Genomic DNA, 25,663 nt, shown 5'->3' with positions numbered 1-25,663 from the left:
TCATTCTGAAAAACCAGAACATTTTAAACAAATTAGTGGATGATGTTGGACACTTTAGACAGTATTCTGCTCAGTTACTCTATTTGCTTTATTAAGGAAATATATAAAGCCCTATTTTTGGTGTTGATCTCATGATCTCTCTGAGTGGATGTGACAACAGTTTCATTTTCATGTAGTCAAATCAAAAATTGGATCACCTTAAGAAACTAGGACATGTGCCTGTACTAGTTTGCTGTATCATTTGCATTCATTTTGATAAAATATGATTAGGTTGATGAGTAGCAGATCATTTAAATTTGATTTGCATCACAGTGGTTACTCCTGCATTGTTTGTCATTAAAATGTAGGAAGATTCATACTATACGTGTACCCTTCTGTTCACCCAGAAAGTGTTTGTGTTTGAATGGGAATCTTAATTTAGCTGTGCTAGCCTTGTCTCTAAGTAAATGCACAGATCACATGGCATTGCAGAGAAGACAGTTTTTTGCTCCAATTCTGTTATGTTTCTGATAGTGATGTGAGCACAGCTGGTAGAGAATGCTGTTTCTGTGTCTAACAGCAAATCCTTTGTCTTGCAGGACTATAATCCTGAGAGGATATGCTTTGCTTTCATCTTGCAATTTTTCAAAGACACTGTCTCAACTGTTAATTATTGAGGCTAAGAGTTATGAAATACAAAGCACTACTCAATGGCTTTGTAAAGATACAGCACTGATGCATTTATAGAGAGCTCTGAATGTTAAAGTGTACTTCATTTCTGTATATAATTTCATACATTCTTATATTAACAGAGGGCACCTCAAATCAAGCATGATGCAGGTTCTTATGATACAGAGAGGCATAATGAAGGTCAAGGAACAGCAGAAATCAGCATAGCAACTATTGGTACTGGTCAGGTAAATTGGTTATTTTCTGTGTTGATAGTATAATTAAATACTTGAAATGTACAATGCTTAAATTTTAGTATATACCTTATTGTGTTTATATGCCTGTTCATTTTTAAAAGATTTACACTTTTCTTCATTCCACCTGGAAGTGAGAAAATTTCTTTTATTTATTAGAAAGAAATGTTTTCATGGATGAAGTGTAAACATTCCATAATTCAAGGAGATGTTTTATTGAAATGATTAACGAGCCTAATACTAAGAAACGAATAAAAAGAATGACTATAGAAAATATATTTTATTCTAGGTGAACTGTAATATTAGAAGTACGGTGTAATTATGGGAAATTGCTCAATTATAATGGGAAATCACTGAAATATCAGTGATTTTACAAATGAAAATAATCAAATGTCAGGTTTATTATTAATATTATGTTAATGCTATTTTACATAAAGCTTTGAAACAGTAATATCGAAGAGATAATCTCCTGGAAGTGTGCTTGTTGTGGTTTGAACTCAGCTGGTAGCAAATTGCCATGTGGCCAGTTGCTTAGTTCCCCACCTCACCCCCCCAGTGAAATAGGGGAGGGACAGAAAAAAAAAGAAATTTGTAGGTTAAATAACGAAAATTTACTTAGCAAAAGAACAACAGTAATGATAGTAGTCCAAAATGGGTAAAATGCCGTAGTGGCTCACCAAACGGTGACCGGTACAGAGCCCGTCCCCAGCAGCGATCTCAACCCACCAGAGAAGCCCGCCCAGTCGATTGGGAAACCCAAAACAAAACAAACAACGCCTGTGAGAGAGAACGCGCCTGCCTATATGCTGAGCTTTGACATCACATGATATGGAATGCTCCAATGATCGATCAGGACCCAGCCCTTCAGCTGTGCTCCCTCTCAGCCCACGGAAAGTTAACTCTATCCTGGCCAAAACCAGGACAGTCTCCACCCCTTATTCCATACCACTGACGTCATGCTCAGGTTCCAAATACATTCTAAGGAATCACCACTCCCTTTTTTTTTCAGATTTCACAGATATCATTCCCTCAGTCTATGGGCCATCCTTCCAAAATGTCTGCTGAGTTCATTTAGCCCATAATTTCAGATTCCATCTATCATGGTAGCCTTTAAGGCTGGAGGAATGAGGTGGAGCTAGCTCAGTCAGTGGAGCAGAAGGCTTTGGATGTGGCAGGAGGATGTTGTGAGGCACCAATTATAATAGTAGGGTTATTTGACAGTTCGATTCATTGGCTATTTTCACCCAAAATTAAATCCCCTTGAGGCACGCATCGGACTTCTCCGTCCTCCTCCATTACCCACCAGGTGCACCCAGGTCCTTGGGCAAAAGTAATCCCATGCATGGGTTTACATTTACCTGATGCAGGAGTAACCCAGACGGTCTTCCCCAGCATATTTTTCATGAGCACTACGGGGACTTTATCCCCATCCATGGTATGCAGGAGGTTTGATTGAGCAGGGCCAGCTTGCTTGGCAGATCCTCTGGTATTGACTAACCAGGTGGCTTTTGCAAAATGCACGTCCCAGTGTTTGAAAGTTCCACCACCCATTGCTCTCTGTAGTTTTCAGCAACCCATTGTATTGCTCAATTTTCCCAGAGGGTGGTGCATGGTAGGGAATGTGATATATCCACTCAATGCCATGTTCTTTGGCCCAGGCATCTATGAGGTTGTTTCGGAAATGTGTCCCATTATCTGACTCAATCCTTTCTGGCGTGCCATGTCGCCATAAGACTTTCTTCTCAAGGCCTAAAATGTTGTTCCAGGCAGTGGCATGGGGCACAGCATGAGTTTCCAACCAACCTGTGGCCGCTTCCACCATTGTAAGCACATAGTGTTTGCCATGCCGAGTTTGTGGGAGCGTGATATAATCATTCTGCCAGGCCTCCCCATATTTATTTGTAACCATCGTCCTCCATACCAAATGGGCTTTAACCACTTGGCTTGCTTGATCGTAGCACATGTTTCACATTCATGGATTACCTGTGCAATAGCATCCATGGTTAAGTCCACCCCTCGATCACGAGCCCATCTATATGTTACATCCCTTCCCTGATGGCCTGAGGAGTCATGGGCCCAGCGAGCCATAAATTGTTCACCCTTATGTTGCCAGTCCAGATCCACTTGAGCCACCTTAATCTTGGCAGCCTGATCTGCCTGTTGGTTGTTCTGATGTTCTTCAGTGGCCCAGCTCTTGGGTACATGAGCGTCTACATGGCGTACTTTCACAACCAGATTCTCTACCCGAGCAGCAATATCTTGCCATAATTCAGCAGCCCAGATGGGTTTGCCTCTGTGCTGCCAGTTGCTCCATTTCCACTGCTGTAACCACCCCCACAGGGCATTTGCCACCATCCATGAGTCAGTAGAGAGGTAGAGCACTGGCCACTTTTCTCGCTCAGCAGAATCTAAGGCCAGCTGGATGGCTTTCACCTCTGCAAACTGACTCGATTCACCTTCTCCTTCAGCAGCTTCAGCAACCCGTCATGTGGGGCTCCATACAGCTGCTTTCCACCTTTGATATTTCCCCACAATGCGACAGGACCCGTCGGTAAACAGGGCATATGGCTTCTCATTTTCTGGTAGTTTATTATATGGTGGGGCCTCCTGAGCACGTGTTACCTCTTCCTCTGGTGCCATTCCAAATTCTTTGCCTTTTGGCCAATTTGTAATAACTTTCAGAATTCCTGGATGGATGGGGCTCCCTATTGGAGCCCGTTGTGTGATTAATGCAATCCATTTACTCCACGTGGCATCAGTTGCATGGTGTGTAGAGGGGACACTCCCTTTGAACATCCAGCCCAGCACCGGCAATCGGGGTGCCAGGAGGAGCTGTGCTTCAGTCCTGATCACCTCTGAAGCAGCTCGAACCCCTTCATATGCTGCCAGTATCTCCTTTTCGTTTGGAGTATAGTGGTTCTTGGATCCTCTGTATCCCTGACTCCAAAACCCCAGGGGTCGACCCCGAGTCTCCCCTGGTGCTCTCTGCCAGAGACTCCAGGTAGGGCCATTCTCCCTGGCTGCAGTGTAGAGCACATTTTTAACATCTTGTCCTGTACGAACTGGCCCAAGAGCTACTGCATGAACTATTTCCTGTTTAATTTGTTCAAAAGCTTGTTACTGCTCCGGGCCCCATATAAAATCATTCTTTTTACGGGTCACTTGATAGAGGGGGCTTACAATCTGACTGTAATTTGGAATGTGCAGTCTCCAGAAACCCACAACACCCAAGAAAGCTTGTGTTTCCTTTTCGTTAGTCGGTGGGGACATAGCTGTTGTTTTATTAATCACCTCCATTGGAATCTGACGACGTCAATCTTACCACTTTACTCCTAATAACTGAATCTCTTGTGCAGGTCCCTTGACCTTACCCCGCTTTATGGCAAACCCGGCTCTCAGAAGGATTTGGATTATTTTGTCCCCTTTCTCAAAAACATGTGCTGCTGTATTAACCCCATACAATGATGTCATCAATGTACTGTAAGTGTTCTGGGGCTTCCCCCTGTTCCAGTGCAGTCTGGATCAGTCCATGGCAAATGGTGGGGCTGTGTTTCCACCCCTGGGGCAGTCGATTCCAGGTGTATTGGACACCCCTCCAGGTAAAAGCAAACTGTGGCCTGCATTCTGCTGCCAGAGGGATGGAGAGAAATGCATTGGCAATATCATTCGTGGCGTACCACTTGGCTGCCTTCAACTCTAGCTCATAGTGAAGTTCTAGCAGGTCTGGCATGGCAGCACTCAGCAGTGGCGTGACTTCATTCAGGCCACAATAGTTTACTTTCAATCTCCACTGTCCATTACACTTTCGCACTGGCCATATGTGGCTGTTCAAGGGGGAGTGTGTCTTGCTGATGACTCCTTGGCTCTCTAGCTGACGAATCAGTTTATGGATAGGGATTACAGCGTCTCGATTGGTGCGGTATTGCCGTCGGTGCACTGTTGTGGCGGCAATTGGCACCCGTTGTTCTTTGACCCTCAGCAATCCCACAACAGAAGGATCCTCTGAGAGACCAGGTAACACAGACAGCTGTTTAATTCCTTCTGTTTTCAAGGCAGCTATACCAAAAGCCCATCAATACCCTTTTGGGTCCTTGAAGTACCCTCTCCTGAGATAATCTATGCCAAGAATACATGGAGCGTCTGGGCCAGTCACAATGGGGTGTTTTTCCCACTCTTTTCCACTTAGGCTCAGCTTGGCCTCCAATAGACTCAAGTGCTGAGACGCCCCTGTCACTCCTGAAATACAAATGGGTTCTGCTCCTTTAAAATTTGATGGCATTAGGGTGCATTGAGCACCAGTGTCCACTTGTGGTGGATTGACCTTGGCTAAATGCCCGGTACCCACCAAGTCCCTCTATCACTTCCCCCCCTTTCCCCTTTTTTTCTCAACAGGGCAAAGAGGGGAAAGAAAATAAGATAGGAAAAAAACCAACCCTTGTGGGTAAAACAACAGCAGTTTTAATATAAGCAAAGCGAAGCAAAGGTCCGCGCGCGGAAGCAAAAAAAAAGCAAACAGATTTATTCTCTACTTCCCATGAACAGGCGATGTCGGGCCTTCTCAGGAAGCAGGGCTCCAATACGCGTAGTGGTTGCCTCGGAGGACCAAGGGTGACCCCACCCCCTTCCTCCTTTCTCCCAGCTTTATACTGAGCAGACGTCAGATGGTCTGGAATATCCCTTTGGTCAGTTCGGGTCAGCTGTCCTGGTTGTGTCCCCTCCCAAGATCTTGCCCACCCCGTCCCACTGTGGGGGGGAAATGTCAGAAAGAGCCTTGGTGCTGTGTAAGCACTACTCAGCAGTAGCCACACCACCAGTGTGCTATCAACACCCTGCCAGCTCCCAACATAAAACACAGCACCATGAGGGCTGCTACAGGGGAAAACCAATTCTGGCTCAGCCAGACCCAGTACACCACTAAAGCCTTATACTGCTGGGGGTCAGACGTGCCAGGCCATCGAATCCACACGGGCCAATAAACTCGATTGTCCCTGTCCTCCACCTGGCTGGAGGCAGGGCCCCTCTAATGTTTGTCATAATACCCGCTAACGACAAATGGGTTAGTGTGGTGTGCACGGGTTTCAGCCTCATCTTGATCACTCACTTCTTGTGAATACAAGTCAGAAGTTCTTCTCATAGGATCGTGAGCAAAGTCGACCTTTCTGCTCTGGGCACTTGATTACTGGAAACCGGAGCAGCATTTCTCCTAAAAGAACCCCGTTTTGTACTTGTTCCTTCTTCCAACTCACATACCTGCTCTTCTAGAAGGTAGGTAGGTTTTCCATCCCATTTCTTCATGTCTTCTCCATAGTCACACAGGCAATGCCACAGCTTCCCCCGTGGTGTGTACCGGTTCTCTCAAGTAGAGAAACGACTGCTCCTAATAGCTGAGATCCTAGTCCATGCAGGTTGGGAATAGGACATGTCCTCTTTAAATTGCTGGGAATCTTGAGATAGTTTCTCCACAGCCGCGACGAGGAATGAAGAGAGACTTGCTTCATATTGTCATAGTTGGCGAGCCAGTTCATCCCCTGTTGGTCCCTCTTCGTCTCTCCAGTCCATTACTGCTAATGCATTGGCATATGATGAGGGTGTGCTCCGTACAAACTTCCTCCACATGGGCCGGGTGCATTGGACTTCATCTGGATCTGTGGGTAGCTGTGCATCATCTGGGTCATAGTAAACCATCTCCTGCACAGCTAGCTCCCTCAAGTATTGAATGCCTCTCTCCATAGTGGTCCACTTACTGGGATGACATACAAAGTCTTCCTTGAAGGGATACCTCTCCCTCCCACTTGACAGGAGTCGCCTCCAGAGACTGAGATTCTGTGTCTTCTTTCCAATGGCTTTGTCAATGCCCCCTTCCCTAGACAGGGATCCCAGCTGCCTGGCCTCCCTACTCTCTAATTCCACGCTCCAGGCCCCGTTATCCCAGCATCGGAGCAGCCAGGTAACGAGTTGCTCACCTGGATGGCAGCTGAAATCTTTTCGCATGTCTCGCAACCCGCTCAGGGATAAGGATCGGGTGACTATCACTGGCTCTGCCTCCTCCTCCTGTTCTCGTGATGGGCCTGGTTCATCATCACCCTGTACACTGGGAGGGGATTTTCTTGTGTATTTCTTCTTCTGTATGGGAGCAACTGACACTGTCATGGGTTGGTTCTCTGGTTCAGCTGCAGTGCCTGTGGTCGGGGTTGCAGTGGCTGCAGTTTCTATTGTGGACTTTGGAGTGGTTGCACTGTCTGTTACTTTGTTACCAGATCCAGAGCCCTTCTCTTCCTCTTGAGGGTGCTGAACAGTGTTTAATAGCACTCGGTAAGCGTGGGCCAGGCCCCAGCATGTTGCAGTGAGCTGTGCCTCTCTGGAATTACTCGGGTGACAACATACTTTTTTCAAATATTCTACTAATTCTTCTGGATTTTGCACTTGTGCAGGAGTGAAGTTCCAATACACCGGAGGTGCCCACTGTTCTAGGTACTTGCCCATGCTACTCCACACCCCCAGCCACTCATAATTCTCCAATCTTGGGGGTACTCCAGGTGGTACTCTTAAATAGTTGCTTAACCCTGAACAAAACCTGAACCACATGCAGGAACACACTAGCTCCTAGCAGTAAGATGACCATGTTAATATCAACATTCCAAAGGTATCTGAAATTCCTGAATTCCTCAAACACAACTGTAAATAGCCCCAGGGCCAATGACAGCACCCTGTCATAGATGAGCATCACATAGTACAGCAAAAACAAGATATTGACCCAACTCTCACTGACTGTGAGCAACAGCATGGGAAATACATAATGCAAATTAGGTGATAAAATCTTAAGGAGCCAAGCAATCACCATTGTTACCCGTTCTGCCATTGTCTCAATCTTCGTGCCCCACATTGGGTGCCAAAAGCTGTTGTGGTTTGAACTCAGCCAGCAGCAAATCGCTACGTGGCCAGTTGTTTACTTCCCCCCCCACTCCCCCTGCCGTGAAATAGGGGAGGGACAGGAAAAAAAGAAATTTGTAGGTTAAATAACAAAAATTTACTTAGGAAAAGAACAACAGTAATGATAGTAGTCCAAAACGGGTAAAATGCCGTAGTGGCTCACCAAACGGTGACCGGTACAGAGCCCGTCCCCAGCCTGCCCAGCTGATCTGGAAACCCAAAACAAAACAAACAACGCCTGTGAGAGAGCACACGCCCACCTATATGCTGAGCTTTGACGTCACAGGACATGGAATGCCTCAATGATTGATTGGGACCCAGCCCTTCAGCTGTGCTCCCTCTCAGCCCACGGAAAGTTAACTCTATCCTGGCCAAAACCAGGACAGTGCTGAATGATTATAGAAATGCTTTTAAATAATCTTTCATTGTCCTTCCTTTTATCTGTGAAACACATTAGCACTGTATTTAGAGGGCTACGAAAAATTCTTCTTTACTTATCTTTTTAATATTAATATTTTTGCAAGTTTGAGACGTCTTCCTTTGGCTAAAAATACTTAAATTATTTGTCATGCACTAATTAATGTTCATTCACTTCATAATCTCCAACTGTAGCTGAGACATTCACATTAGTAATTTGGGCTCCTAAAACTTCGCACTATAAATTTGATCATTTAATTAATGTGTAAAATATTTGTGCTACTTTAGGGAAGTAGAATTATTTAAATCCTTCTGAAAGTATCCTGTACAAGAAGATTTATCAGAAAGAATATAAATTGTTGTTTTGCCTGAGTTTTGTTTTGCCTATTTTGAATTAAGTTCTCTCTGCTATATCTGAAAAGTTGTTGGAGGCTCTCACTCTAATTCTTATGACAGTTTTATTGATTGGGAAAAAAATCAGTTCAACACTGCTTTGGGGCTAAAAGCATAATGTATTTAAATAATTGATTGTGGTGGTTTGACCTTGGCTAAATGCCAGGTACCAGGTACCCACCAAGTCGCTCTATCACTTCCCCCACCTTCCCCCTTTCTTCTCAACAGGGCAAAGAGGGGAAAGAAAATAAGATAGGAAAAAAAAAAACCCAACCCTTGTGGGTAAAACAAAAGCAGCTTTAATATAAGCAAAGCGAAGCAAAGGTCCGTGCGCGGAAGCAAAAAAAAGAAAACAGATTTATTCTCTACTTCCCATGAACAGGCGATGTCGGGCCTTCTCAGGAAGCAGGGCTCCCATACGCGTAGTGGTTGCCTCGGAGGACCAAGGGTGACCCCACCCCCTTCCTCCTTTCTCCCAGCTTTATACTGAGCAGACGTCATATGGTCTGGAATATCCCTTTGGTCAGTTGGGGTCAGCTGTCCTGGTTGTGTCCCCTCCCAAGATCTTGCCCACCCCGTCCCACTGTGGGGGGGAAATGTCAGAAAGAGCCTTGGTGCTGTGTAAGCACTACTCAGCAGTAGCCACACCACCAGTGTGCTATCAACACCCTGCCAGCTCCCAACATAAAACACAGCACCATGAGGGCTGCTACAGGGGAAAACCAATTCTGGCTCAGCCAGACCCGGTACATTGATTCATTGTGGCTCTATTTTCTTTTTTGATTGTATGAATCAGGAGTTATTTTGGATAACAGATATTTTACAGTGAAGGAAGAAGGGATTCTCATATGCCTCAGCAGACATTATGCAAGTAGACAATTCATTCATTCTACATTTGAGGTTCTATGTTTAGGATTTTAGCAATTTTGAACTTTGCCTCGTTAAAATATTTGAAATATTTGTATTCTTTTCTCCTGAAGGTTGATAGATCCAGGGCTCTGAATCTGTGTTCTAAGAGACATCTGAGGATTATTTACTTCTAGGGCAAGTCCAGATACAGAAGGCTTAATAGATTTGGCATAGCATTTATTTCTGATAAACCAGGTCAATATACTTTGTTTCTTTGAGCAATCACTGTTAAGTGGAGTGCAAAAAGTTTTAACTGAATAATTTGGGGCTAATTGGTTTTGTAGTCATAGGAGCAATGGTAACTGAAAATTTGCTAATTGAAGAAAGGACTTTCCAGAATTCAGCCATGTCGTTTTCTGTACCATCTTACAGCTATCTTCTCTTCTGTTCCATTATGCTCACCATTCTTCCACTGTAGTGAAATTTATTCAAACATTTATTTTTCATATTTTATAAAGGAATTCAATGAGGTATTCTATTTTATTAATAAAATATGCCACGAAATAGGGAATACAAACTGATTGACAGAGTAAATAGCAAGTATAGTACAACAAACAAGTGAAAGACGGGAAACTATAAAAAGAGAAAACAAGATGAAGTAGAAGGATAGGAAAAGATTTGGAATTAGAAGATTCTACACAAGAAGAGTCCACGCACATATCTGTCATTTTGCAGTTTCTCAGATGAACGGCCACACATTTCTTATACTACTTCTTTCAGATCGGTCTTTAGGAGCCAGTAAAGAAAGGCAATTGCATTTAATTTGGTCCTCCTGGCATCTTCAAAGTAGTAAGGCCAAAAATGATGGCTTTGAAGGAAATAGTTATTTGGATCAAAGTTGATACCATTTTTTAGACACAATAGGAAAAGTATGCTATTTCCGTCTACACTACGCTGGACTGTAATAGATAGTGCTCCAGACTTGCATCTTCTTTTCCTTCTTGGATAAAATGAGCATATTGAACTTAAGAGTGGAGAATTTTGGCATGTGCATATACAAAACCTGTAATCCTCTGAATGTAGTCTGAGGTCAAGATATTAATGGATCAGTCGGTGTCAAAATCTCAGGGCTCTTTCCAATATTCATAGCACTGCAGTTTATTAAAGAGAAATAATTTAGGAAGTCTAATATAGTTTTCATTCTAAGCTTTACAGTTTGCAAATTTTTCCATCCATAACAGGAAAAAGAAGTGCTTGTTTACATAGGAAATATATATTGGAATAAAATAATGTGTGAATTTAAATCATTCTAGTTGTACTTATTTAGTATCATATGCTAATACTTATTCTGGAATATGCATGAAATGTTCTGGGTTCAAATGGAGAATTAAATGAGTCTTTAAATATTCCAGTATGACTAGAATTTTTTGTTATTTTTTATAGTTCCTACTAGAAATTAAAAGTCAGTAGATTAAAAGACCTGTGTCTTTAAAATATTATACATTATTTTGTACATACGGTCCAGTGATATTTATTATGATTTTTGTAGGAGCTTGCTTCTGTGATTCCTTCACAGTTAGTGTTTAACAGAATATGAAGATATTTTTCAACTTCCGGAGTTTATTTTTTATTTGGGCTGTTTTGTTAAGAGGACAAACATATGATTCCAGATAAATATTTATCATGTTACCACCTATTTTGATCACAGCGAGTAACATTCACCTAGGTATATATAAAAGAATTAAGAATTCTTAGGAAATTGTGTCTTCCTTCTATTAGAGCTGATACAGGAAAAAGTCACTTAATACAGTGATGCAGGCTCAGGACAATGGAATGTTGGGCAAACTTCAATATAAGAAGGCACTCAGTTCAATTTTGAGACAAAATAAAGCTCACCCAGTACAGCAATGAAACAAACAGAACAATTTTCCCTTAAACTGTATACTATTCAAATGTATTTTTAAGTGCCTCAAACCGAATGGAATCTTCTTATGACAGAGGGACGTAGTAAAGGAAGCTTCATAGACAAGAAGCAGAGAAAAAGTAATGAACACACACACACACACACAAAAACACCACTCCAAAGAAGAGCATGAGAAGATAAAAGGGGGGGGATGTAAGTACACAAAATAGGTTAAAAAAGGGCAAAGATGTTAATAACTAGGTGTTGTTACAATAGGTAGAAACATGCTATCTACCATAGTTTTTAGAGAAATACAGCAAATAATGTCAGCATTACTTTATAGCTTTTCATTAAAAAATAGAACAGATTCATCCACCTGTGATTTGCTTTTGATAAAGACAAGTTCAAGTAGGTTACTCCTTGTCAAGATGAATCTCTTCCCTTGTCAATTCCTTCATATCTGATGGTGTTCTGAAGGTAGTACGGGCTCATTCCTACTCACTATATAATCTGACCTAAAAGTAGAGGCTACTTTTTTCTCCCTCTCTAAAAATCATAATTCAGTTTGTTGCCAAGTCCAGTTCTTCTTTTTCTTGGTGAAAATAATTATAAAAGACTTCCATTGAAAATATAACTTCTTTGAGGTTGAATTTAGTGGAAAAATGGATAATAAAACCCAGTTTAATAGTGACGTCTAAGTTATGTCAGGGTGGGGGGACCTAACTTAACCAAAATACATGCTGACAGTTCATTATTACAAATATGATTTCATCATCCAAGGCTGAAACTGATTTAGGCAATAGTTGGTATTGCAGTTAGACTTTGTGTTATACTGAGTTGTTGTTTAAATTTTTAGGGTTCTGCTGCTCAAATGGACCATGAGACAGCCAGTGTTATGAACTCTAGTAATAACTATTCTGTTCCTCGCAGACTGACAAATCATCTGGGTACCAAGGTAACCGAAGATTACAAACCACAGGTTGCTAATGCTACATTTTTACTAATACAATAACCTCATTGTTTCTACCAATAGTGCCAATATTAGCTGAATGTTCAATAAGGAAAATTTGATTGCACAAAATTATTTGAGTACCTAAAAAACTTGTGATGTTGATGCATAATCCATTATGAAAACTGATCCTTTTAAAAGCAGTTATTGGAATACTCTACTGGAGTCTAAGTCCTCAAAACAGATGGCGTTACTAAGAAATTTAAATAAAATTTTAAAAAAGGTACGTAAGCTCTAGATGGTAATAAATGTCTGTTCATTGTCTCTACAGTAATTCAGATAATACGACATAGAATAATGGAGAAAAGAAAATTCTTGTCGTGACTAAAATATTTGAATTGAATAATCATTGAAAATAGGAAATGTGAAGGGACTTTGAGGGGATCATCTGATATATCTCCTAGTAATGCATTAATTTTATCAAGAGCATTCTTGACAGCACATGAAAGCTGTCTAACCTATTGGTAAAAGCTTTAACGATAAGCAATCTCTATCAATTTTTCAGTTTTTACTATTAAAATTTTTAATATCTAACCTAAATCTCCTTAGCTGCAATTTTCTTTTTCTCAGTGGAAATAGGAGGTACTCTTTCCATCTTTTGAAGCAACCTTTTCTATATTTGCAGTATATTCTAAAAAGTTACTGAAAAAATAGAAATGAAGCTTGATATACAATAGAGAGCATACTCAAGATATACAAGCAGCATGAAGAGAGGAAAAAAGAGCAAATCTGTAACACAGAATTAAGTTCCTGAAACACTGAAGTTTATACTATCTCTGGCATCAGCAGCAATATAGATATTATCAATGTGGTGCTGATCTCAGCCTTCTGGGAAGCAGGACCTTGACATAGTATTATGTTGGGCCTTAAAACAGTGTTATATTGTAATTTCTGCCCTTCATTGTATGCATGCACCAAACGGAGGTGACATTAATTCGAGTGTCTGTTTGCTACTTCTCATTATAAAGTGTAGAATTCCCAAAAGGTGCAGACAAGGGGAGAGCCCTGAACACAGAGAAAGGGACTGAATGTAGAAGGAAAAAGACAAAAAGGTCCATCTTAGAGTGCTGTGGGGTAAGAAAAGCTTGAAATTAATGCATTACAAGGAGGGAAAGCAGTAGAGATTTTAAGCATTTACAGATGTAAAAAGAGATGCCTCTGTGTGTAGTGTACATATAAAGAAGGTATGTATATATTTGAGAGTTTTTCCTGTACTATATGTGCCACAAATCTGGAGGCCAGATTTTGATGGCTTCTATAGCTTTATCCTCTGACAAAAAATTTATCTTCCAAATCTAAATAACTGTGGACTAAAGCTGCTGCTTAAAATGTCTATCAAGAGGCATGCATAAAGCAGACTGAATTCACTCTCATTTAAGAATCCAAGTGGATTGTCTTAATACTGTATTTGATTTTTTTCCCAGACAGGAAGCAAGGATCTACAAACTGGGATGCTAGGCTGTCATAAAATTGTCTCCAAGAGTATTTCAGAGGATTTTGCATGTGACCATACAATTTTATAAATTTTAAGGTTTCTATTGCTTCAGCAATTCTAGTATTTAGAAAAATGCATGTTAACAGACTTATTTCTTAGTCTTCCCACCACTATTCATTTTTTTAATAACTCGGTATTTGTACTCATCTTCAGAGAGATTAGAATAGTCTCTGAAGAAACCAAATAAAATAATTAATTGGTCTGGTAACCAGTGCAAAAACGTAGTTATTATTAAAAAACTTTGTATAACAGTCTGCAAGACTCATTTCTTCCTTAGTTGGTATATCTTAAAGAAACACATGCACTGCTACTTTGCAATTTCCTTTGATAGTTTATGTTGTGCTATGATTTTGAAATTTGCTGTATTCTTGGTTTTAGGAGTTTGGGGTTTCTAGACAGCATCTAATATTATCTTGTGCATCATAATGTTCCACTAAAAGTTCACTAAAAGAACCAAACACATTTCTCAGTCTAAAGCTATTACTGAAGAAAACAGAATGCAAAAGACAAACCAAATAGTGCATTGACCACTATATTATATGGCAGCCAAAGGAACCTCTCAAAAATTGCTATTTTTAAATTTGAAATTTGGTTGCTCTGAGTTAAATGTGCAATGCTGATTTTTCATGGCTTGATTTAGTTGGACAAATGCTTAGTACTTTATATTGTAAATATTAAATGAGCATTTGTTTGCTCCATTGGTTTTATCCCTGTAAACTTGAAGAAGGTGTTAAATTAACTCTTCAATTTTGCATTAGCTGTAAATATGGCCTATATGCAGATTATTCATCATAACAAAAATTCATTGCTTAATTTGAAATAGTTTTAATGGAAAGCATTAAAATATGTGTAAGATTTTTTAGCTGGACTAACTGTATTTAATGCCATACACCAAATAATTTTTCACTGAAGAGCATCTTTTCATGAAAGTATGATTCATACAGAACATACTCTTCTGAGATAAAATTAATTTAAAATATATTCCAGCATTCCCAAATTAAAGCACTTTCATTAGTATTTTTCTTTAATCCTTGTGTGCAATGGAAAGTTAGAAGTCTTTGCCATTAGTCTTGCAGGTTAATAGATATAATTACCATTCTAGCCATTTAACCACTAAGTGAGTTTTATTAGGATAATAAATGGTGAAGAACTAATAGTGCTTATTTAATTATTTCGAAGTAGTACAAAACTAGATGATGGATGGATTAAGAGCAACCTTTCACAGAAGGACTTGGGGATATGAGGTAGATGAAAAATTGGACATGAGCCATCAATGTGTACTTGCAGCCCAGAAAGCCAATTGTATCCTGGGCTGTGTAAAAAGAAGTGTGACCAGCAGGTCGAGGGAGGTGATTCTCCCCCTCCACTTCACTGTCATGAGACCTCACCTGGAGTATGGCATCCAATTCTGGGGCCCCCAGCACACACCCCTCTTCACTATGAGGGTGGTGAGACACTGGAACAGGTTGCCCAGAGAAGCTGTGGCTGCCCCCTCCCTGGAAGTATTCAAAGGCCAGGTTGGACGGGGCTTTGGGCAACCTGGGCTAGTGGAAGGTGTCCCTGCCCATGGCAGGGGGGTTGGAACTAGATGATCTTCAAGGTCCCTTCCAACTCAAGCCATTCTAGGATTCTATGATTCTATGAAAAAAGACATGGACCTGTTAGAGCAGGTCCAGAGGAGGCCACGAAAATGGTCAGAGGGCTGGAACACCTCTCCTATGAGGACAGGCTGAGACAGTTGGGGTTTGTTCAGCCTGGAGAAGAGAAGGCTCTGGGGAGACCTTATTGCAGCCTTCCAGTACTTGAAGGGGGCTTATCAGAAAGATGGAGCGAGGCTTTTTAGCAGGGCCTGTAGTGACAGGACAAGGGGCAATGGTTTTAAACTGAAAGAGGGTAGAGGAAGTCATTTTTTACAATGAGGGTGGTGAGGCACTGGAACAGGTTGCCCAGAGAAGCTGTAGATGCCCCATCATTGGAAGTGTTCAAGGCCAGGTTGGATGGGGCTTTGGGCAAGCTGATCTAGTGAAAAGTGTCCCTGCCCATGGCAGGGGGGTTGGAACTAGATGGTCTCTTCCAACCCAAACCATTCTATAGTTGTATGATTCTATGAAATTCTTGCACCATTATATAAATAAATTTTATTTTTTGCTCATGCATGCTATTGAGAATTTTGTTTTAATTTTATATGTATTTTTTAAATGTAATTGTATTTTTAAAATCATTTGACCTACAGGTGGAAATGGTGTATTCATTATTGTCGATGCTTGGTACTCATGATAAAGATGACATGTCACGAACATTGCTAGCAATGTCTAGCTCCCAAGACAGCTGCATAGCTATGCGTCAGTCTGGATGTCTTCCTCTCCTCATCCAGCTTTTACACGGCAATGATAAAGACTCTGTGTTGTTAGGAAATTCCCGTGGTAGTAAAGAGGCCCGTGCAAGAGCCAGCGCAGCACTGCATAACATCATTCACTCCCAGCCCGATGATAAGCAAGGCAGACGGGAAACCCGTGTGCATCACCTCTTGGAGCAAATACGTGCTTACTGTGAAACATGTTGGAAATGGCAGGAGGCACATGAAGAAGGCATGGACCAAGACAAAAACCCAAGTAGGTTCTGTAAACTGTATAAAGATGTTTAAAAGATATTTTGAAAGCAGTGAATTTACAAAAAATTCAGCTTTAACCTGACTTCTTGTTGAATGTATGTAAGGTTTCTTTTATTTTTATATTTATTCATTTATTTATGTATATTCAAGTTGAGGTAGTATCAGGAAATAGTCTCTTATAAATATGATACCTCATTTATAAACTTGTTCTTTAAATCATAGGCTTTGATATGCTTTCCAGATATAATTTTAGTGTTTTATATTTATAATCTACAAATTAAACATAAATTTCTACTCATTGCTATTTTACATTTGACTGGATAATGAAATATATCTAAATAAATAATCACAAATTGCTCTTCATTCAGATGTGTTCAGAAGATCAAACATTTCATCTAGGAAAGGGATAAGAGGGCACAAATTAAATAATCTCAGTCTATTCAGCATAATGTGAACTATTATTTAGAATGTGATTATTTAGAATTATTTAGAATGATTTAGAATGTTATTAATGTTCTTAATTAACTGTCTGTTCTTAGTTACTGGTGTCCTGGATTCAGCTGGGATAGAGTTAATTTTCCTTCTTAGTAGCTAGAATAGTGCTGTGTTTTGGATTCAGTATGGGATTTGGTATGAGAGGAATGTTGATAATACACTGATGTTTTCAGTTGTTGCTAAGAGATCAAGGACTCTCCAACTCCCCATGTCCTGCCCATGAGCAGGTGTACAAGAAGCTGGGAGAGGGCACAGCCAGAGCACCAGACCCAAATTAGCCAATGGAATATTCCATATCATGTAATGTCATGCTCAGTAAGGAGGGTCGGCCAGGAAGGAGGGGGTTCTCTCTCACTTCTGGGATTGCGACTACAGGATCTTGGATTTTTTGGGATTGCTAGCCGGGAACGGGCTGGGCATCAGTCGATGTGTGGTGAGCAATCGCATTGTGCATTACCCATTTGTACTTTCTATTATTGTTATTATTTTGTTTTATTACAATTACTAAACTGGTTTTTTTATCTCAGCCTATGAGTCTCCTTACCTTTACTCCTCCAATTCATTCCCCATCCCCCGGGTGGGGGGAGGGTGAGCGAGCAGCTGTGTGGTGTTTGGCTGCTGGCCGAGTTCAAACCACAACAACTGGGAAGATGCAAACTGAAAAAAACTGCACTTTATTTAAGATTAGATTCTTTTTGGAAAGCTTATGATCTAGACAAAATTATACACCTATACACTAATAGCTACCTATTTCCTGATCAGTGCCAGCTCAAGTTGATCATCAAATCTGTCCTGCAGTGTGTGTTTTGATGAAACTTTCATTTGATGAAGAACACAGGCATGCCATGAATGATCTTGGTAAGACTAAATGTGTTTCTCTAGCTTCTTTTGAGATGCTTCCTGAAAATGCAGACATTCCTTTCTTTTATACCTCACTGATATGTGGCGCTTTTTTTAACCACTAGTTTAAACTCTGATTGATGCAGTTTAAATGAACTTATAGCTAGACTGTTTCCTAGTGGATGGATTGTTATGCAAGTTACTCTTATATCTGGCATGAGCTGTGATTTTTGGAAGGGTATTCATATCCTGGAAATATTTGCAATTTTAGAAGTATTGGACTTATAATGGAGACTACTTTCTGAGTGTTTTTTGCATCATGAGTTAAACATATTGGTTCCTATATAACAGCCTGAATGCTTTAGTCCATCTTCAGTGAATTCTGTGCATGCACCTTTCCTTAATTTGCCATTTTTCATTATCAATGAAAAAATTATATGTATTTTTTCTGGGATAATAAGATTCAGTAATAATAATTATTAAATTCATAATTATCAGATTTACTGAATAACCTTTTATGTAATTGGTGTGAGTTCATCAGTCAAATATGATTTTGACTGGATGGAATTAAAAGATGGGTGTGTTTCTTACCTCTTCATAAATGCTTCTGTTCTCATCTTCCCCCAAAATCTCAACATCATGCTACCATACCTTTCAGCTTGTACTAAACACACAATTCAAGATCCAGAGTCAATATTTAACAGTCTATTTAAGAAATTATTATTTACCTTTCTGAGCCTTTTGGTTTTCAGATGTTTGAGAGATATTCTGTATATATGAATGCAATTTACTCCTTGATGTGTATATACTGTATTTTTAATATTCTGATTGAAATTTACTAGTAGTAGTATCATTATTCATTTTTTTTATTTTTAAAGGAGGTTTGCAGGCCATTGCAGAACTGTTGCAAGTGGATTGTGAAATGTATGGACTTACAAATGACCACTATAGTGTTACATTAAGGAGGTATGCTGGAATGTCTCTGACAAACTTGACTTTTGGAGATGTGGCAAACAAGGTAAAAATAGAATTTCAAACATACAATAATTTCAGTTCATAGCTGTGTTTGACTTGTAGTTCCCAGAAAGGTGATGAAAATCTCTGGGACAGGATATTGCATTTCTGGGATAGAATATGGCATTTCGGCTCAACACAGAAATTCCCCCAAAACTTTGCCATTCTATCCTGTTCCTAACACAGAGCACAAACTGAATGTTATATCATAGAAGTATAGTATCAGCTTTCGTATTAAATTATGTTACTTCTATTTTGTCACTGAAAGTAAAGATTTTATCTACTGGCTTTATTTTTGTGTGAACAATGCACTAGATCTTTCCATAATGTACCAATGATTATGGATAATAGATTTTTCTGAGGATTTTGAACTAAACCTGTTAATTTAGTCAAATTTTGTAAAGTTATCATTTATTTACTAATATTATTACCATCTGGCAAATTTTTGCAAATCTCTTCAGCCTGGATCCTCTTTCTTAAATGTTTGGAGCATGTCTGGCTCATAATGGGTGCTGTTTCAAATGACTGGAGAAAATAGATTCTTTAATTTCTACCAAGAACTTTGCTTTCAAAAGATACAAAGTTTTAATAATTTCTTGCCCCAGAGTTTTCCAAGACATGGTTCTTCAAATAACTTCATTCTGACAAGACTTTTATCTTTCTACTTGGAAGACACTTCAAGAGTGAATGAAAATTCCATCCCAACAAGCAGGAACTCAAGCAAAAATGCCAGAAGGCCTGCATGGATGAACAAAAGAGTTCCTGACAAAACTCAGATATGAAAAGGAAGTATACAGAAGGTGGAAGCAGAGACAGTTAACCTGAGAGGAATATAGAGACACTGTCTGATCTTCCAGAGACATGGTTAGGAAAGCCAAAGCCCACCTGGGGTTGAATCTGGTGAGGGATGTCAAAGGCAACAAGAAGGGCTTCTGTAAGTACATAGGTGACAAAAGGAAGACTAGAGAAAATGTGGGCCTGCTGCTGAAAGAGACGGGGACCTTGTGACACAGATCATCATAGAGAAGCTGATTAAGTATGGGCTGGATGAGCAGACAGTGAGGTGGACTGAGAACTGGCTGAACAGCTAGGCCCAGAGAGTGCTGATCAGTGGCACGAAGTCTAGTTGCAGGCCAGTAACTAGTGGTGTACTCCTGTTCTGCACCAGGTGGGGGGCTGGGACTGTTTATTCTGGAGAAGAGAAGGCTCAGCGGGGGTCTCATCAATGTATATAAATACCTGAAGGGAGGGTGCAAAGAAGACGGAGCCAGGCTCTTTTCAGTGGTGCCCAGGGACAGGAGAAAAGGCAATGGGCACAAACTGAAACACAGGAGACTTTCTCTGAACATCAGGAAACACTTTTTCACTGTGAGGGTGACTGAGTACTGGAATAGGTTGCCTAGAGAGGTTGTGGAGTCTCTCTCCTTGGAGATATTCAAAAGCCATCTGGACGTGGTCTTGGGCAACCAGCTCCAGGTGGCCCTGTTTGAGCTGGGGTTTTGGACCAGATGACCTCTGGAGGTCCCTTCCAACCTCAGCCATTCTGTGATTCTGCAAAAATAAAACCAGATTTCATACTACTCACTTTTTGCTCCTAGTTTTAAACAGAGTGAAACAAATCCCTCCTACAAATTAAGTGCTTCACAAAATGCTGCCTCTTAAAATCATCTGATTAGTAATTGCTGCAAGGCTGCAGTTATTTGGTTTATAGCACAAACTAAACTATTCAGTGATGTAAATGTATGTGTTATCCATCTTATGAATAATGCATTTCTAACATACTTTTGGTTTTGAAGAATTTTTAATTGTGCTTTGTCACAACCATTTTCTAATGTATGCCTTACAGTTTTTCAATTACTAGTGTATTCTTAAAAAGTAGTTTGGTCTTCAGAAGTCAGGAATGCTGTTGTATTTGTATCAGTTTTAAATTGTCATATTACTTTTCATATTATGTATATTTGAAAGAAAAAGTATGATTGTGAGACTCAACAGAGATCAGGTAACAACACATTGCCAACTTACAGGTGAGTGTCCAGTTTCATATCCGGGACATAGTGAAGAAGGCTTCTAAACTATTAGTGTTCCAGATTTGGTCATAGACTTGTCAAAAGTATAAAATTTAGCACCATTTCACCACTTACATATTTCCTAAAATAGAAACTGATATTTATGCTTAACATTTTAATAACTGTAGATCAAATATCTGTTATTGGAAACATTTTACTAAGCTTTTTTGACCTTCAGAGATTAATAGCTTAAAATATCAAAGAATTATGCACAATCAAGCCACCTAATGTGTCATTTAATACTCTATTTTCTTTTTTCTCCTGATTCCTAACAGGCTACCTTATGTTCTATGAAGGACTGCATGAGAGCTCTTGTAGCCCAATTGAAGTCTGAAAGTGAAGACTTGCAGCAGGTACTTCCTTTTGAGATGAAATATTTCATTGACTTGCACATTTCCATCATCTTGCATCCCTTCAATTTCACTGAGTTGTGTTAAAATGTTGTATTTCTGCTCCCCTTTCTTATGACTCATTTGGACTCTCAATGAGTTATTTTTATGCTTGAATTCGTATCTTCTTTCATGACACTGTCTGAACATGAGCCAGCAGTGTGCCCAGGTGGCCAAGAAGACCAATAGCATCCTGGCTTGTATCAGAAATAGCATGGCCAGCAGGGACAGGGAAGTGATCATCCCTTTCTACTCAGCACTGCTGAGACTGCACCTCAAATACTATGTTCAGTTTTGGGCCCTTCACTACAAGAAAGACATTGAGGTGCTGGACTGTGTCCAAAGAAGAACAACAAAGCTGGTGAAGGGTCTAAAGAACAAGTCTTATGAGGAGCCGCTGAGGAAACTGGGGTTGTTTAGCCCAGAGAAAAGAAAGCTCAGGGGAGACCTTATCACTCTCTACAACTACCTGAAAGGAGATTGTAGTGAGGTGAGTGTCGGTCTCTTTTCCCAAATAACAAGTGAAAGGAGGAGAGGAAACAGCCTCAAATTGCACCAGGGGAGGTTTAGATTGGATATTAGGAAAAGTTTCTTCACCGAAAGGGTTGTCAAGCATTGGAACAGACTGCCCAGGGAAGTGGTTGAGTCACCAACCCTGGAGGTACTTAAAGACATGTAGACATGGCACTTAGGGACATGGTTTAGTGGTGGACTTGGCAGTGTTAGTTTAACAGTTGGACTAGATGATCATAAGGGTCTTTTCCAACCTAAATGATTCTATGATGCCATGATTCTTTGATTTCTAGTGCTCTGTTCATAGAGCACTTCCTCTTTTTTTAATTAGGCTGTCTCTTTGAAATGTTCCATCCTTCCCAGTCTGATTCTCTTTTTTTCGTACTCATTCTTATGTTGTCTTGTCAGCATTAACTTTGATGCAAAGTTTGTACCTGTATTTGTTCTGTAAATTATGAAGTACAACTTTGTGGTTATAAAAATGCTTAACTCTGGGTCAAATTCTGTTTTCTCACCAAAGTATATATGTATCAGCTATAAAACTCACTTTTATGACCCTGATCTGTTAGTGGAAGCCCAGTTTTCAAGATAAGTTTGAGCAATCTGAGATTCGCTGATTTAGTTTACTAGTGATAGTGCTAATGGACTAGGATTACCCTGAGGCTTAATGCAGTATTGTGGCATCTGAGGCTCCTCCTACACTAGCAGCAAATAAATAATAGACTAATAACAGAAGAGGAAGCTCTACTTCAAAGGAGAATCTGTATGACATTTGATAAGGTTATCTCTTAGTGCATATATACCCACTTTTTACACCAGCACTTCCCAGAGAAATTTTATTCAGGTGTCAGCAAAGTGTTTGGTGTTAAACAGGTGTGTATCTTCCAGTGTCTCATGCTGTGTAAAGAAAAATATCCTGTAAATCAAGTCTTTCCTTAAATCTTATGAAGTGCTTAGGGTGATCCTCAGAGTTGAGAGCACAGAACTGTTCTTAAGAGGCATGGAAATTTAAAATTATTAATTATGAAATTATAATCCATTTTAATAAATAGATAATGTAAACAAATCAGAACAGCTTTTGGAAAGGAAGCCCCTGTTTTCCTCACAGTTTGAGTGAATCATCAGAAAATAGATAAAAGAACAATTTTAAGTAAAATTTACTTTCTATCATAGAATCATAGAATGGTTTGGGTTGGAAGGGACCTTAAAGATCATCTAGTTCCAACTCCCCTGCAGGGGCAGGGACACCTTCCACTAGCCCAGGTTGCTCAAAGCCCCGTCCAACCTGGCCTTGAACACTGCCAGGGAGGGGGCAGCCACAGCTTCTCTGGGCAACCAGTTCCAGTGTCTCACCACCCTCACAGTAAAGAATTTCTTCCTTATGTCTAATCTAAATCTATCCTCTTTCAGTTTAAAACCATTACCCCTCGTCCCATCGCTATACTTACTGATAAAGAGCCGCTTTCCATCTTTCCTGTAGGCCCCCTTTAAGTACTGGAAGGCTGCTATAAGGTCTCCCCAGAGCCTTCTCTTCTCCAGGCTGAACAACACCAACTCTCTCAGCCTGTCCTCATAGGGGAGGTACTCCAGCCCCCTGATCATCTTTGTGGCCTCCTCTGGACCCGCTCGAGCAGGTCTATGTCCTTCTGATGTTGGGGGCCCCAGAGGTGGACGCAGTACTGCAGGTGGGGTCTCACCAGAGCAGAGTAAAGAGGGGAATCACCTCCGTCAACCTGCTAGCCACATTTATCTTGATACAGCCCAGGATATGGTTGGCTTTCTGGGCTGTGAGCGTACATTGCTGGCTCATAGTCAGTTTTCCATCCACTAATACCCCCAAGTCCTTCTCCACAGGCCTGCTCTCAATCCACTCATTGCCCAGCCTGTATTTGTGCATGGGATTGCCCCGACCCATGTGCAGGACCTTACACTAGGCTTTGTTGAACTTCATGAAGTTTGCATGGGCCCACCTCTCAAGCCTGTCCAGGTCCCTCTGGATGGCACATCCCTTCCCTCCAGCGTGTCGACCGCACCACACAGCTTGGTGTCATCGGTGAACTTACTGAGGGTGCACTCAATCCCACTGTCCATGTCTCCAGCAAAGATGTTAAATGGCACTGATCCCAACACCGATCCCTGAGGAACGCCATTCATCACTGATCTCCACTTGGACTTCAAGCTGTCAACCGCAACTCTTTGAGTGTGACCATCCAGCCAATTCCTTATCCACCAAGTGGTCCATCTATCAAACCCACGTCTCTCCAATTTAGAGACTAGGATGTTGTGCGGGACAGTGTCAAATGCTTTTCACACGTCCGGGTAGATGATGTCAGTTGCTCTTCCCTTATCCACCAGTGCTGTAACTCCATCACAGAAGGCCACCAAATTCATCAGGCACAGCTTGCCCTTAGTGAAGCCATGTTGGCTGTCACTAATCACCTTATTTTCCGTTTGCCCTAGCACAGTTTCCAGGAGGATCTGCTCCATGATCTTGCCGGGCACAGAGGTGAGACTGACTGGCCCATAGTTCCCCGGGTCCTCTTTATTTCCCTTTTTAAAAATGGGGGTTATGTTTCCCCTTTTCCAGTCAGCAGGAACTTCACCGGACTGCCACAGCTTCTCAAATATGGTGGATAGTGGCTTAGCCACTTTATCTGCCAGTTCCCTCAGGACCCGCAGATGCATCTCATCAGGTCTCATGGACTTGTGCACCTTCAGGTTCCTTAGATGGTCTTGAACCTGATCTTCTCCTACAGTGGGTGGTTCTTCATTCTGCCAATCCCTGACTTTGCCTTCTGCGACTTGGGCGGCGTGGCTGGAGCCCTTGCTGGTGAAGACTGAGGCAAAAAAGCTCAGATGAGGGAGACAAGTGACTGAGATTCACAAATCCCCAATGGAGCGGACAACAAGTCTCCAAGTCCAAACATTTATTAACTACCCACAATGTACTAATTGAACACACGATAATTGGCTAGGTATATAGCAAGTTGTGGCAAGCAATACAATATGCCTTGCATTGCTTAATGGGAAAGGGAAAAGAGGGAGATAGAGGGAATGGGGAAATACAGATCACCGGTCTGGGTTTCTGCGCTGATCCCACCAGCGAGGGTTCGAGGAGGCATCTGTATTCTTCGCTTCACTGCACTCTCCAGGCCCCCCCCCCCCTTTTTTTCCCCCCCCTTGATTTATACCCACTTTCCTTGGGTCCGTCCCCTAGGTTGACCCACATACCTACGTATCCCATGTACGGGGAGGGGTAAGGTGTTTCATGGGATGATGTAATTAGCATGATCACGTTAGCCCTCGTTAGCATATTGAGGGGTGTTAACTTTAATATGCATTTCGTGGATAATGAAGCAAAGGTCATTCACCGGACAGATGGCCCTTGAAGTTTTGGCCAGGTGCACCAGAGCAGAGCCGTCCTGTCTCCACAGGGCTCCCTCCTCCAGCTGCATCTTGTGTTATTGGGGCAGCCTTATCAGCTTCGACCTCCACAGAATGCACCCTGTGACTCATAGTTTTGTCTTGCGAGTGTTTGAGGCATTTCTTTGATCAGCCTCAACTTTTGCTTTCTCAGGCTGCTTTTCTTAGTTTCTCACAGGCCTGGTTTCTCGTCTCTCACAGTGCCTCAGCCTTCTCCATATCCTGGATGACCAAGTCTCCCTTTTCCTTCTGGGGAGGACCCACATTTTCCCTAGTCTTCCTTTTATCACCAACATACCTGTAAAATCTTTGTTTATTACCCTTCATGTCCCTGGACAAATTGAATTCTATCAGGGCTTTGGGTTTCCTAACCTGATCCCTGCATGCTCGGACAATTTCTCTGTATCCCTCCCA

General features: G+C 41.1%; 1 protein-coding gene across 1 annotated transcript in view; it reads left to right on the top strand.

Moving 5' to 3' along the window:
* Nucleotides 1–25,663, top strand: part of LOC141917655 (adenomatous polyposis coli protein-like) — a 124,521-nt gene that overhangs the window by 74,501 nt on the left and 24,357 nt on the right. Inside the window, exons 8-13 of the mRNA XM_074811017.1 lie at nt 792–896; nt 12,251–12,349; nt 16,132–16,510; nt 17,767–17,862; nt 18,723–18,862; nt 21,200–21,277. Of these exons, the coding sequence (XP_074667118.1) occupies nt 792–896; nt 12,251–12,349; nt 16,132–16,510; nt 17,767–17,862; nt 18,723–18,862; nt 21,200–21,277 (897 nt within the window). The remainder of the gene's footprint in view (nt 1–791; nt 897–12,250; nt 12,350–16,131; nt 16,511–17,766; nt 17,863–18,722; nt 18,863–21,199; nt 21,278–25,663) is intronic.

Source organism: Strix aluco, chromosome W, assembly GCF_031877795.1.
Source record: "Strix aluco isolate bStrAlu1 chromosome W, bStrAlu1.hap1, whole genome shotgun sequence".
In the NCBI taxonomy this organism is placed as follows: domain Eukaryota; kingdom Metazoa; phylum Chordata; class Aves; order Strigiformes; family Strigidae; genus Strix; species Strix aluco.
The sequence above is the reverse complement of the archived record's forward strand: the minus strand, read 5'-3'. Positions and strand labels throughout refer to the sequence as shown.